This window comes from Bufo gargarizans, chromosome 1 (assembly GCF_014858855.1).
Source record: "Bufo gargarizans isolate SCDJY-AF-19 chromosome 1, ASM1485885v1, whole genome shotgun sequence".
Classification (NCBI taxonomy): Eukaryota; Metazoa; Chordata; class Amphibia; order Anura; family Bufonidae; genus Bufo; species Bufo gargarizans.
Genome location: NC_058080.1, coordinates 101,130,658 through 101,145,378, shown reverse-complemented (window position 1 = coordinate 101,145,378; position 14,721 = coordinate 101,130,658). Strand labels below are relative to the sequence as shown.

General features: G+C 44.6%; 1 protein-coding gene across 2 annotated transcripts in view; it reads right to left on the bottom strand.

Moving 5' to 3' along the window:
* CLCN3 (chloride voltage-gated channel 3) overlaps positions 1 to 14,721 on the bottom strand; it is a 68,983-nt gene that overhangs the window by 40,357 nt on the left and 13,905 nt on the right. For both annotated transcript variants that reach the window (XM_044297117.1, XM_044297123.1), the window contains exons 2-5: positions 12,695 to 12,852; positions 2,436 to 2,535; positions 331 to 518; positions 122 to 244 (exon numbers count right to left, since the gene is read on the bottom strand). In XM_044297117.1, the coding sequence (XP_044153052.1) occupies positions 122 to 244; positions 331 to 518; positions 2,436 to 2,535; positions 12,695 to 12,852 (569 nt within the window). The remainder of the gene's footprint in view (positions 1 to 121; positions 245 to 330; positions 519 to 2,435; positions 2,536 to 12,694; positions 12,853 to 14,721) is intronic.

The window sequence follows — 14,721 nt, the reverse complement described above, 5'->3', positions numbered from 1 at the left end:
CTCTAAATTTGACTTACACAGGCTGATACTTCTGTAGGGCTCGTTTCTTTAATTTACATGACCTATGATGTTCCAGGAATAGAAGAATACCGTAAGGGATTTAAAACCCAGTCATACGTACCTCTGGGATTCCTGAGCCGCAAGCATATGGAGCAAACACTTTGACTAGACTGACCGCTAAAAAGGCAAAACTCAGTGCCCAGAAGATGTACATTATGTAGTTCATAATATATGATCCAGGACCCTGCAAAATGAATACAGGGTCATTACCAGTTCTGAACAGTTGTTATAATGATGTAGTAATACATGAATGGAACAAAACCAACTTACTTCTGCCTGGCCTATAATGAGATCTGCCCATGTATTCCACTGAGGACACTTGTCTCGCTCCTCAAATGTGGCTTCATCTGACCTCCAGCAACACTGTTCATGGTTAAACCAAAATGCAGTCATGCAAATGCCTTCCTTTAAATCTGCCATCCAGTCTGCAGCAATGTCTATTAAGCCTGCCAGGGCACCTGTGGTACAAATCAACAATGTTATCAGATTTAAAAAGGGGAGTATGTACTTACTATATTACAGACTACTGTTCTGTCACATTTATAAGGTGTTGCAGGGAGTGTCAGCAGTTCTCATCATACAAGACTGCTGACTGCACTAGGTCGGGGCTGTGGAAAGCAGGATAAACTTACTTTGTTGCCGCTATTAGTAGTGTAAATGGCAACATTTATTCTGCTGGTTGCCATCCCACAAGCGCCCCAAAGGTGGTCCCTGTCATGCTAAAGTGCTTTACATTCCCTTCCCAATTCTAATTGATAGGTATAGTAGTCTCCAAGTTGGACATACAGCTGAGAGGGGAGAGGCCGTAAAGCAGGTTACTGAAGAGCGCAAATTACAGTGGCACACCACATGGAGGAAAAAAGAGATCCTTAAAAGTACAGATAAAGGTTAGCCCTGATTTCCATGACCACTACCGAGCACAGTCAGCAGTTTTGCAGGCTTGAAACTGCTGAGAGAGACTCCCTTTACCTCTTCACAGGTGTAACTGGACAAACATTACAGGAAGTAAATATGGACTATGGAGGCCCCACAGGTGAAAAAGTCTCTTCCTAGAAAATGAAGAATAACTTCTGCATTCACTCCGGCTGCCAGTTCTATACATATATAGTAGCTGCATGATTCAAGTGTCCATTTGTCCTATAACTGGAGACATTATAGCACAGCGCCTCAGAAGAAAACCATATAGTCATTCAAGGGTTGACATGCAAGCTTTAAAATCATATTACCATTTAGATTATTCTTACATCCAATCATTGGTAACGGTCCACTCTATAAATTTTAAAATCTATGAAAACAAAAAATATACTGCATCCTGGAAGCACCATCTTAATCACTGCTAGGGACTATACACCGACAGATAATCACTAACAAGCATTCATAGGAACGTTCGTTCGGTGTAAAGGTGCTGCCGAAACGTTCGTTCATCGGGTAATCGAATCTTTCGTGCAGTAAACTAAATCGCTGTTTGCCGGAAGCAGAAAGTGATGTCTTAACAGCCTCTGATTGAGTATGGGGACAAGCGATGACATTGGCAGTCATTCCACCACATACTGTGGAGGGGATCGCTGCATGTATTAGCAGCAGGCTCCTTTACTTACAAGCAGGCGCTTGTCAGTAAGGAATGCTTCCTTCCCGACAATTGCCTGCTAAGGCTACTTTCACACTGGCGTTTTGAATTCCGTTTGTGAGATCCGTTTCAGGGATCTCACAAACTGTTCAAAACAGATCAGTTCAGTCCCAAAGCATTCTGAATGTATAAGGATCCGTTCAGAATGCATCAGTTTGGCTCCGTTCCGCCTCCATTCCGCTCTGGATGCGGACACACAGTAGCCTGGCATTAATTTTCAAAGGGGCCAGAATGTGCTGTCCACATCCGCATTTGCGGATCCGCAAAAAAATAGAACATGTCCTATTCGTGTCCACAATTGCAGACAAGCAAAGGCATTTTCTATGAGAGTGCTGGCGATGAGCAGTCCACAAAATGCGGAACGCACATTAACGGTGTCCGTGTTTTGCGAATACGCAAAACACATACGGATGTGTGAATGGACCCTAAGGATTTACAATCCAGATTTGCTGATTACAGTACAACAAAGCACCCTCAGTACAAAATGACATGTGGTCTGATTTTAAAACCGCATAATGTCAATGCACAGGGTGAAGCCTGCAGCAAATATGCATGTAACAAGCAAATTTTACCAGACGTCTCGCAGGTCCACGGATGAGTTTTTCCACTGAAATTACGTCCTTTGTGGAAGTAACTGTAAAAGCTGGTAACTTGGCAGTTTCAAGTTACATCCATTTACCTGTATGTATCCAAGTCTGTAAATCTATATTCTACAAAAGGTGACATTCAGGTCTCACATGAACTTTACCTGAAGCTAAACCAGTTAGTGTTACAACCAGCCATCCCGACCAAGCGTCATACAGACTTTTTGATAACTCCCATGTGGATTCTTTTTTCTTACTGTTAATCTAGTGCAAAAAATAAAATAAAGATTTTTAGTAACAAGTATCAGTATCAACAACACAGGTCTCTTCCATGGAAATATTGGGCAATGTCTTTACAACAAATTATGCAGTCCTGCCTGAAACATTTCCTAACCTGCATTGATATAGAAAAAAAACATCCCAACCTTACTTTCTTTTTTTTTTTGTTGCCACACCACTGTCATAAGAAAAGATATACAATGCATTAGTCATCAAGGAAAATACATCCTTAAAGGGCCAGTAAACCCTGAAGCTACCTGCTCTGGAACTTTACTCCATACACCTGCAGAAAGCAGGTAACTGGACATCCTGCAGTCAGTGATGGGTCTCCTTTCCATCTCCATTTTCAGTTGCAGACAAACTGTACATGAGCAGAGCTCACAGAAGTCCAGCCAGCGGGCGGGGATGAATTGCATTCACTTTAACAGACCACAAGACACTGTAAAAAGCGTGGAAGCTGCAAAACTTCCCACACTAACTTTTTCACTCCACTCCAGCCAATTTCATTTCACCCCATTTACACATTGACAAAGAGCTCAGCAAGTGGTGAAGGACCTGTAAGGACCAGAGATATGTCACCATGTGGGCAGAGCACCTGTGGGAGGTTTGCTTCTATAAGTAGTCCTATTTCATCCCTCTCCATATAATGACCACTGATGCCCTATAAGTCTGGACATGCTGGAGTTGTAGTTCTCCTCTTATACCCCTCTCCCTATAATGTCTGCTGTTACACAACCCCCCCCCCCCCCCCCCCCCAATAACAGCCTTACACGCTTGAGTAATAACGACTATATATTTGAGGGAGGGGAGATTTATTGTGGTAGCTTTAGTATTCAGCAGCCACTCTCACTGAGTGTGACAAAAGTTATCCAGACTACACCCAGCCCCGCACTCCTACACTTCCTGCCTTACATGCACTAGCATAAGAGGGGGAGGAGGGGTGATAGTGATGGCTGCATCCTGAGACAACAATGCACTAAATGCACTGCTTTTCTACTGTATTTTTCATGGTCTGCAATTGTGATATCTGACGAAACAAGAGCAAAGGCACAAAAGGAGATTATGTTACATTTTGTTGGTTGTTCTTTTTTGTGTTTATATTCTAGTTTTAATTCCCCTTTAAAGGGAAGCTGTCACCATGTCCAGAGAAACCTTGTGGCTAAAAGCCAATACACATTCCACTTTTTTGCTTGGAACATTTTGTCAGAAAGGAGCAATGCAAAAAATTAAATAAAATGCAACTATACGATTGTGTAACAAATATTCATGTCTACTATCCCTATGCAGTATGGATCAACAGTAATCTTTTACTACTGCCTAATACAATTGCTTAGAAGCAAGTGGTAACTGTGGGCCTTAAATACAGGGAGTGCAGAATTATTAGGCAAATGAGTATTTTGACCACATCATCCTCTTTATGCATGTTGTCTTACTCCAAGCTGTTTAGGCTCGAAAGCCTACTACCAATTAAGCATATTAGGTGATGTGCATCTCTGTAATGAGAAGGGGTGTGGTCTAATGACATCAACACCCTATATCAGGTGTGCATAATTATTAGGCAACTTCCTTTCCTTTGGCAAAATGGGTCAAAAGAAGGACTTGACAGGCTCAGAAAAGTCAAAAATAGTGAGATATCTTGCAGAGGGATGCAGCACTCTTAAAATTGCAAAGCTTCTGAAGCGTGATCATCGAACAATCAAGCGTTTCATTCAAAATAGTCAACTGTCTCGCAAGAAGCGTGTGGAAAAACCAAGGCGCAAAATAACTGCCCATGAACTGAGAAAAGTCAAGCGTGCAGCTGCCAAGATGCCACCCGTTTGGCCATATTTCAGAGCTGCAACATCACTGGAGTGCCCAAAAGCACAAGGTGTGCAATACTCAGAGACATGGCCAAGGTAAGAAAGGCTGAAAGACGACCACCACTGAACAAGACACACAAGCTGAAACGTCAAGACTGGGCCAAGAAATATCTCAAGACTGATTTTTCTAAGGTTTTATGGACTGATGAAATGAGAGTGAGTCTTGATGGGCCAGATGGATGGGCCCGTGGCTGGATTGGTAAAGGACAGAGAGCTCCAGTCCGACTCAGACGCCAGCAAGGTGGAGGTGGAGTACTGGTTTGGGCTGGTATCATCAAAGATGAGCTTGTGGGGCCTTTTCGGGTTGAGGATGGAGTCATGCTCAACTCCCAGTCCTACTGCCAGTTTCTGGAAGACACCTTCTTCAAGCAGTGGTACAGGAAGAAGTCTGCATCCTTCAAGAAAAACATGATTTTCATGCAGGACAATGCTCCATCACACGCGTCCAAGTACTCCACAGCGTGGCTGGCAAGAAACGGTATAAAAGAAGAAAATCTAATGACATGGCCTCCTTGTTCACCTGATCTGAACCCCATTGAGAACCTGTGGTCCATCATCAAATGTGAGATTTACAAGGAGGGAAAACAGTACACCTCTCTGAACAGTGTCTGGGAGGCTGTGGTTGCTGCTGCACGCAATGTTGATGGTGAACAGATCAAAACACTGACAGAATCCATGGATGGCAGGCTTTTGAGTGTCCTTGCAAAGAAAGGTGGCTATATTGGTCACTGATTTGTTTTTGTTTTGTTTTTGAATGTCAGAAATGTATATTTGTGAATGTTGAGATGTTATATTGGTTTCACTGGTAAAAATAAATAATTGAAATGGGTATATATTTATTTTTTGTTAAGTTGCCTAATAATTATGCACAGTAATAGTCACCTGCACACACAGATATCCCCCTAAAATAGCTAAAACTAAAAACAAACTAAAAACTACTTCCAAAAATATTCAGCTTTGATATTAATGAGTTTTTTGGGTTCATTGAGAACATGGTTGTTGTTCAATAATAAAATTAATCCTCAAAAATACAACTTTCCTAATAATTCTGCACTCCCTGTATATGTGTTCGAGCAACCTACTAATATTACATATTGAAGCTGGTCCAATTCAAAAACTAGGGTGTGCAATGCTGGATTTACACAGCCCAATGTACCAGGAAAGAATGAACTCTCCGGAAAATCGGCCGCAGACCACCGTATGAACGAGCGAAACACTCAGGTAAACACTTGAGTTCATCAGGTGAAATGATCTGATGTTTGGACACCTCAATCATCATTCCCAGGCAGAAGATTATGCCATTTTGTATGAGAACAAGCAGTTTTTCAAACTGCCCATACATGTTCAATAAGGCTGGGGAATGGACGAATGTTCTCTCTTCCGACTATGGGACAAAAATATTAAACATGGCTGTGACGAATACTGTATCCCTCGTGCCCCGACTGATATCAGACGTCAAAACTACGTCGAGCTCACAAGATACGGTATGGTTACTGGTTAGTTACCAAGGCATGGCGTTACGCCCTCCTGGAGGAGCGGGTAAGGTCAGCTTGATACAGTTTTCCCAGACTCCTCCTGTCCAACAAGCTGAGAGAGCCTTTTCACTGCCCCAGTGAAACAGCGGGTTCTCAGCCCGGGAAGACTACCACCAGTTTCTTGTTTGATATAAGCCTGGTCCGCTAACGGGATTATATAGGGTAAGAAACCAACCCGCGGTAGCGTATTACTAGGCCGAAACATGGACGTGGGGATTCGTGATCGAAATACCAGACAGCAAAAGATTAAATTATATATTTAATCGCCTTAAGGGCTCACTACACAATACACTATATATACACACACACACACACACACACGGATATATACAGTGTTCTGAGGTTACAACTACAGGTGGTATGGTACAAACAGGATTAAACAGAGCAAAAATCAGTTTACCAGATGGATGAGTCCTTTTGGATTATGATGAGTCCTTTGCTGTAGTCACATGGAGGGCAGTAGGGCTGCACGATATGGGAATTTTGTGCGATTGCGATTAGGGCCCTAAAAATTGCAATAACGATATGCAATGCAATATTTTAAGGGAATTGTGCTAGAGGTCTATTTGCTTGGATTTTCCCATATGAGCCGCTGACGTGGCGCCGTTATCTGGGGGGTTTCTGTGGAGGACGCCGTTATGGGGGGGGGGGGGGGGACCGACCTGTGGAGGACGCCGTTATGGGGGGGGGGGGGGGACCTGTGGAGGACGCCGTTATGGGGGACCTGTGGAGGACGCCGTTATGGGGGACCTGTGGAGGACGCCGTTATGGGGGACCTGTGGAGGACGCCGTTATGGGGGACCTGTGGAGGACGCCGTTATGGGGGACCTGTGGAGGACGCCGTTATGGGGGACCTGTGGAGGACGCCGTTATGGGGGACCTGTGGAGGACGCCGTTATGGGGGACCTGTGGAGGACGCCGTTATGGGGGACCTGTGGAGGACGCCGTTATGGGGGACCTGTGGAGGACGCCGTTATGGGGGACCTGTGGAGGACGCCGTTATGGGGGACCTGTGGAGGACGCCGTTATGGGGGACCTGTGGAGGACGCCGTTATGGGGGACCTGTGGAGGACGCCGTTATGGGGGACCTGTGGAGGACACCGTTATGGGGGACCTGTGGAGGACACCGTTATGGGGGACCTGTGGAGGACACCGTTATGGGGGACCTGTGGAGGACACCGTTATGGGGGACCTGTGGAGGACACCGTTATGGGGGACCTGTGGAGGACACCGTTATGGGGGACCTGTGGAGGACACCGTTATGGGGGACCTGTGGAGGACACCGTTATGGGGGACCTGTGGAGGACACCGTTATGGGGGACCTGTGGAGGACACCGTTATGGGGGACCTGTGGAGGACACCGTTATGGGGGACCTGTGGAGGACACCGTTATGGGGGACCTGTGGAGGACACCGTTATGGGGGACCTGTGGAGGACACCGTTATGGGGGACCTGTGGAGGACACCGTTATGGGGGACCTGTGGAGGACACCGTTATGGGGGACCTGTGGAGGACACCGTTATGGGGGACCTGTGGAGGACACCGTTATGGGGACCTGTGGAGGACACCGTTATGGGGGACCTGTGGAGGACACCGTTATGGGGGACCTGTGGAGGACACCGTTATGGGGGACCTGTGGAGGACACCGTTATGGGGGACCTGTGGAGGACACTTATGGGGGACCTGTGGAGGACACTTATGGGGGACCTGTGGAGGACACTTATGGGGGACCTGTGGAGGACACTTATGGGGGACCTGTGGAGGACACTTATGGGGGACCTGTGGAGGACACTTATGGGGGACCTGTGGAGGACACTTATGGGGGACCTGTGGAGGACACTTATGGGGGACCTGTGGAGGACACTTATGGGGGACCTGTGGAGGACACTTATGGGGGACCTGTGGAGGACACTTATGGGGGACCTGTGGAGGACACTTATGGGGGACCTGTGGAGGACACTGTTATGGGGTGGATCTGTGGAGTACGCTGTTATAGGGGTTATGTGCTATGACACATAGGGCCATGAGGGGGGCCAGCATAAGACATATAGCATCTTATGCTGGTCCCCCTCATGTGTCCTAAACTGCGCACATAACTGGCTTTGCGTGTAAAGCATTTTACTAGTGTGTGAAACAATCTCTCTCCTATTGATAACCGGTCCGGCCTCTGTACTCACTGTCACTTTGAATGCACTGCAGCGAGCGGTAGCGAGCTGGCCGGCTGGCGCGTGACTGGCGTCACTAAGTACCGCTCCTCCCACTTCAGGAAGCAGGAGCGTTACTAAGTGACGTCAGTCACGCGCCGGCCAGCTCGCTGCAGTGCATTGCATTCATCGTGACAGTGAGTACAGAGGCTGGACCTGTTATCAATAGGAGAGAGCTTGTTTCACACACTAGTAAAATACATTACATGCAAAGACAGTTATGTGCGCGGGGCCCCTTTATATATAATCGCGGCCTTTTCGGGTCGGCCAAATCGCCATATCGCATTTGCCGATTATCGCGATTCGATTATTTTTTCGATTTATCGTGCAGCCCTAGAGGACAGTGATGTCAGCAGGTTGCAGGTCCCTCTAAACACATGGCACGATGTGACCCTCCTTCAGAGAAAGACACACCAGCTTGCTGGCACAAGCCTTTTAACCTGTAGCCGGCCCCTACCCTCCCAGCCTTATGGGAGGGGTCCCCCACCCCACCTGCTGGGCTGGCAGCATATGAGCCACAAAACCGAATAGGGCTCATGGCTCCAGACCAGAATGCTGCAGGGAGATGGTTCTGGGACCAATGGATCCGCCTGGGTTTCAGCTAACAGTATGTTGTTTCTGTGGGAAGATGGGTATCTCTCCCCTCCCTGGCATCCCACCGCCAGACTATGACCACGGGCCTGTTTGTGCCTCTGATGGCCGGCAATTCATAATTACTTATAAATAGCCGGTTCCATGTTGTCTACTAAATTTCATTGAACTGGGGAATGGCCTAGACCCCTGCAGAGAGGTATTTCCTGTTCCATTAGCTGGGTTCCTGGCTGGCTACATGGAGGTGAGAAATTGTAAACAAAGGTGGCCTGCAAGAAGTTCTCTGCCAGATGGCTGGGCTTTGAAGCAGGGCCCTCCTGTGGAGTTCACTACCTCTGCCATCTTACAGCTGATGGCTGGTGTGGGAACATGGCTGACAAGGAACAATAATTCATATTCCTCACAATGGCCCACACAATAATGGTCTGCCAGAGAAAATGATTGTTTTGTTTGAAATCATCTGTTCTCATCAACTTTAATGTTTATGGCCACCTCTAAACCAGTATTACTGCACAATTCCCAGTAAATATCATTTCCCTCTCCATATTGTTTTTTTCCCAGTTTGACAAGCACTTGGCTATTGTATTGAGTGAGGAAACAACTGAATAGTGATTAGGAAGAGGAGAGAGGAAGAAGGTGGAGCGGTCCTGAACCGGAATGAAAGAATAAATGTTATCTTAAGATGTGCTTTACCAGCAAAACCCAGCATTTTCTTAGACTAGGTTCACATCTGCGGCCAAACTTCGGTTTCCTATTCCAGTATATATATACATACATACATACAGGTCCTTCTAAAAAAATTAGCATATTGTGATAAAGTTCATTATTTTCTGTAATGTACTGATAAACATTAGACTTTCATATATTTTAGATTCATTACACACCAACTGAAGTAGTTCAAGCCTTTTATTGTTTTAATATTGATGATTTTGGCATACAGCTCATGAAAACCCAAATTTCCTATCTAAAAAAATTAGCATATTTCATCCAACCAATAAAAGAAAAGTGTTTTTAATACAAAAAAAGTCAACCTTCAAATAATTATGTTCAGTTATGCACTCAATACTTGGTCGGGAATCCTTTTGCAGAAATGACTGCTTCAATGCGGCGTGGCATGGAGGCAATCAGCCTGTGGCACTGCTGAGGTGTTATGGAGGCCCAGGATGCTTCGATAGCGGCCTTAGGCCTCATGCACACGACCGTTGTGTGCATTCGTGGCCGTTGTGCCGTTTTCCGTTTTTTTTCACGGACCCATTGACTTTCAATGGGTCCGTGGAAAAATCTGAAAATGCACCGTTTGGCAGCCGCATCCATGATCCGTGTTTCCTGGCCGTGAAAAAAATAGGACCTGTCCGATTTTTTTCACGGCCAACGGTTCACGGACCCATTCAAGTCAATGGGCCCGTGAAAAATCACGGATGCACACGAGATTGTCATCCGCGTCCGTGATCCGTATCCGGTTTTTCCTACCATTTCAATGGCAAACTTGACTTAGATTTTTTTTTTCAATTTTCATGTCCGTGGATCCTCCAAAAAACAAGGAAGACCCACGGACGAAAAAACGGTCACGGATCACGGACCTACGGACCCCGTTTTTGCGGCCCTTAAAAAAAAAAACGGTCGTGTGCATGAGGCCTTAAGCTCATCCAGAGTGTTGGGTCTTGCGTCTCTCAACTTTCTCTTCCCAATATCCCACAGATTCTCTATGGGGTTCAGGTCAGGAGAGTTGGCAGGCCAATTGAGCACAGTAATACCATGGTCAGTAAACCATTTACCAGTGGTTTTGGCACTGTGAGCAGGTGCCAGGTCGTGCTGAAAAATGAAATCTTCATCTCCATAAAGCTTTTCAGCAGATGGAAGCATGAAGTGCTCCAAAATCTCCAGATAGCTAGCTGCATTGACCCTGCCCTTGATAAAACACAGTGGACCAACACCAGCAGCTGACATGGCACCCCAGACCATCACTGACTGTGGGTACTTGACACTGGACTTCAGGCATTTTGGCATTTCCCTCTCCCCAGTCTTCCTCCAGACTCTGGCACCTTGATTTCCAAATTACATGCAAAATTTGCTTTCATCCGAAAAAAGTACTTTGGACCACTGAGCAACAGTCCAGTGCTGCTTCTTTGTAGCCCAGGTCAGGCGCTTCTGCCGCTGTTTCTGGTTCAAAAGTGGCTTGACCTGGGGAATGCGGCACCTGTAGCCCATTTCCTGCACACGCCTGTACACGGTGGCTCTGGATGTTTCTACTCCAGACTCAGTCCACTGCTTCCGCAGGTCCCCGAAGGTCTGGAATCGGTCCTTCTCCACAATCTTCCTCAGGGTCCGGTCACCTCTTCTCGTTGTGCAGCGTTTTCTGCCACACTTTTTCCTTCCCACAGACTTCCCACTGAGGTGCCTTGATACAGCACTCTGGGAACAGCCTATTCGTTCAGAAATTTCTTTCTGTGTCTTACCCTCTTGCTTGAGGGTGTCAATGATGGCCTTCTGGACAGCAGTCAGGTCGGCAGTCTTACCCATGATTGCAGTTTTGAGTAATGAACCAGGCTGGGAGTTTTTAAAAGCCTCAGGAATCTTTTGCAGGTGTTTAGAGTTAATTCGTTGATTCAGATGATTAGGTTAATAGCTCGTTTAGAGAACCTTTTCATGATATGCTAATTTTTTTAGATAGGAATTTGGGGTTTTCATGAGCTGTATGCCAAAATCATCAATATTAAAACAATAAAAGGCTTGAACTACTTCAGTTGTGTGCAATTAATCTAAAATATATGAAAGTCTAATGTTTATCAGTACATTACAGAAAATAATGAAATATGCTATTTTTTTTTAGAAGGACATATATATATATATATATATATATATATATATATATATATATATATATATATATATATATATATATATATATATATATATATATAAAAAAAAGTGTATGCCTGACACCACTGACTATGATGGGTCTGTCACATTTTTTGTTTGGATTCCAGTATGTTGCAAAGCTAGCCTAATTCTTCTTCCATAAGTCCCCCACATAAGGAGCATTACCAGCCACCCACACCAACAATGTTATGTGTATGGGGAGCTCCCCCTCCCATAGACAAGCACGGCTGATTTTGCAAAGCATGCATGTGTTGTCAGATACAGCAATGCTACACATCTCTGGCAGCATCTTAACTTCCTTAAGAACAAAAGGATCAGACGTGCTGAAATGAAACAGTCCAGGCCTTTGCATCCCCGATATCCGGCATTGTTCAGTTAAGGGATCATTCACACGACCATATGGCTGTGGTGCATGTATTGCAGACCGCAAACATTTGGAAGCGCTTCCGTGGGCTTTTGGGTCTGTGCCTCCACACCGCAAAAGATAGGACATGTGCAAGAAAAGTATGTGGGCCCTTCGTTATGCAGCAGTAAAATCTATGACAATAGATAACAGTACTTTACATGCAATTCTTGATTAGATGGTATTGAGCCCATTTTCAGTCAGTCCCCTGAGCCTTAATCCAGCGCTGTACATGTATGGTGCTCCAGATGAAAGCCCAGCGGTTGTTATCAGGCCAAGAAGTTTTTTTATTTTATTTTTTAAATCTAAGATCTTTACTGCCAACCAGTATTGTGCCCACATATACAAAGGTAAGCACTCTCAGTGAGGCCCTCACTATATCTGTTAATATAGTAAAAAAAAAATAGGTCAGCTAAGGCTACTTTCACACTAGCGTTCGATCGGATCCGCACTGAGCGGAGCGGAGGCTGAGCGCTGGCAGGCGGATGCATTCTCAGTGGATCCTCCTCCACTGAGAATGCATTAGGGCCAGACGGCTGCGTTCAGGGCCGCTTGTGAGCCCCTTCAAACGGAGCTCACGAGCGGACACCTGAACGCAGGTGTGAAAGGAGCCTAAGACATAACACAGGAATAATAAATTGAAGCAATGTATATAATTAACTGACAGCTTACCCTTCGATGGCGCTCCCGATCTTTGCACTTCTCCCGAACCCAATCAATGGTATGGAAATCATCATATGTGCCCACCCCAGGAATCGGCTCATCCAGCAAGTCCAGCAAGTGTGTAGAGCTGCTGACGCCGCCTCCGTTTGTCATGGTAGAATGTGTTCCTATGAAGCAATTCAAAGCATTTTATCAGTATGTTACTAAAACAAAAAAGTTACCACGAGCAAAGAAATGGAGGTAAGATATATTTCCTTATCCTTGTACAAATATCTACAAGACAAATGCATAAAATATAAAACTACCAGTCACATGTTTGGCTTTCTTGCCTTAGGAGAAATAGTATACAACTCAACCATTTTAAAGGTTTTCTACAGATTTCTACACATTAAATTTGAAGTGATGCCTAGTGTTCCTGTTGAATAACGTATACTCACCTGCTCCTCAACCACTCTGTTCCAACACAAAATGCAGTGTAATATGCAGGCAGCAGCATAGGGAACAGGAGAAGTCGAGCCGATTGTCAGAAAAGATTCAGTAAAACTTGTAATTTATACATTTACATCTCTGCTATTTCTTATTTCATTCTACACGAGGAAGGTGTTATCAGTGACTGATCGTATTCTCTGTGTAAGTGTATATACATAGATAGCTGTCAGTCATTGTTAGCTGTATACAGGGGAGGTGTTATGAGTGACTGATAGCATTTTCTGTATAAGTGTGTATACAGAGACAGCTGTCAGTCACTGATAGCTGTACACAGGGGAGGCGTTATCAGTGACTGATAGCATTCTCTGGGTAAGGCTACATGCACACGACCGTGTGTTTTGCGGTCCGCAAAAAAAAAAACCAAAAAAAAAAACGGACATCCGTATGACCAACCGTTTATTTTTTTTTTGTTTTGTTTTTTGAGGATTCATTGTAACTGCCTAAAACGGACAAGAATAGTAAATTTTCAATTTTTTTTGAGGGGCTACGGAACGGACATACTGATGTGGACAGCACACTGTGTGCTGTCTGCATTTTTTGTGGACCCATTGAAATGAATGGGTCCGCATCCTATCCGCAAAAAAAATGGAACTGACACGGAAACAAACAACGTTCGTGTGCATGTAGCCTTACACAGAGAATGCCATCAATCACTGATCACACATCCCTCGTGTACAATGAAATCATAAATAAAATGGGGGATAAAAGTATCCTTTCCTTCTCAATGCACCTTGATTCCTTTCTTTGTCTCCGAAGACAGGCCTGGAGAACTATCAATGACACACAGTCCCTTATTCTATTTAACCCTTCAGGGGACATTTATCAATAATGGCTTAAATTTACAGCACAAAATACTAACATTACAAATCAAAAGTGGTGATTTGTTTCACCTCATATATAAAAAGGCGCACACCACTTTTAAAATGTGACTTTCTAAAATATAAACTTGACTATCTACCTATTTCTCTTAATTTGCGACATTTTAACACTAATAGCACGAAAATGCGGAATGCCCCATTTCTGCCACCCGCTGCCAGACTGCACTTGCGACTTTTAAAACATATTTGTAACATTTACAGTGGTAACTGCGACTTTTGTCTCAGACTCAGGACGTTTTTGTTATTATTTTGTTTCCATGCCAATTTACTGACAGAAAACTGTTGTTTTGCTCATTTATATTAGACGATAATAAATGCACGCTGTTTTATTACTTACCTATCACTTGTTCCCACAATAAGTCAGTTTTCTTTTCATAAATGCGACTGACAAAAAGTTGCATCTTTCTGCCATAAATGTGACTTTTTACACAAAACACTAGCACATAAGTTGGCTTCATTGTCTGCAACAATTTGAGCTATTTCTGCCGATAAGACGATGACTAGGTGTAATATGCACCAATTTAATAGCCCCGCCCACTTTGACATTTACAATTTATTTATTTCTCTATGGTGAAAATTCTGGAAAAAACAGTTGATATATTTGGTGCAAATCAAAACATCTTTGTAACATATGCAAATGAGGGCTCGCAAGTGCCCAGGGGCGGCGTT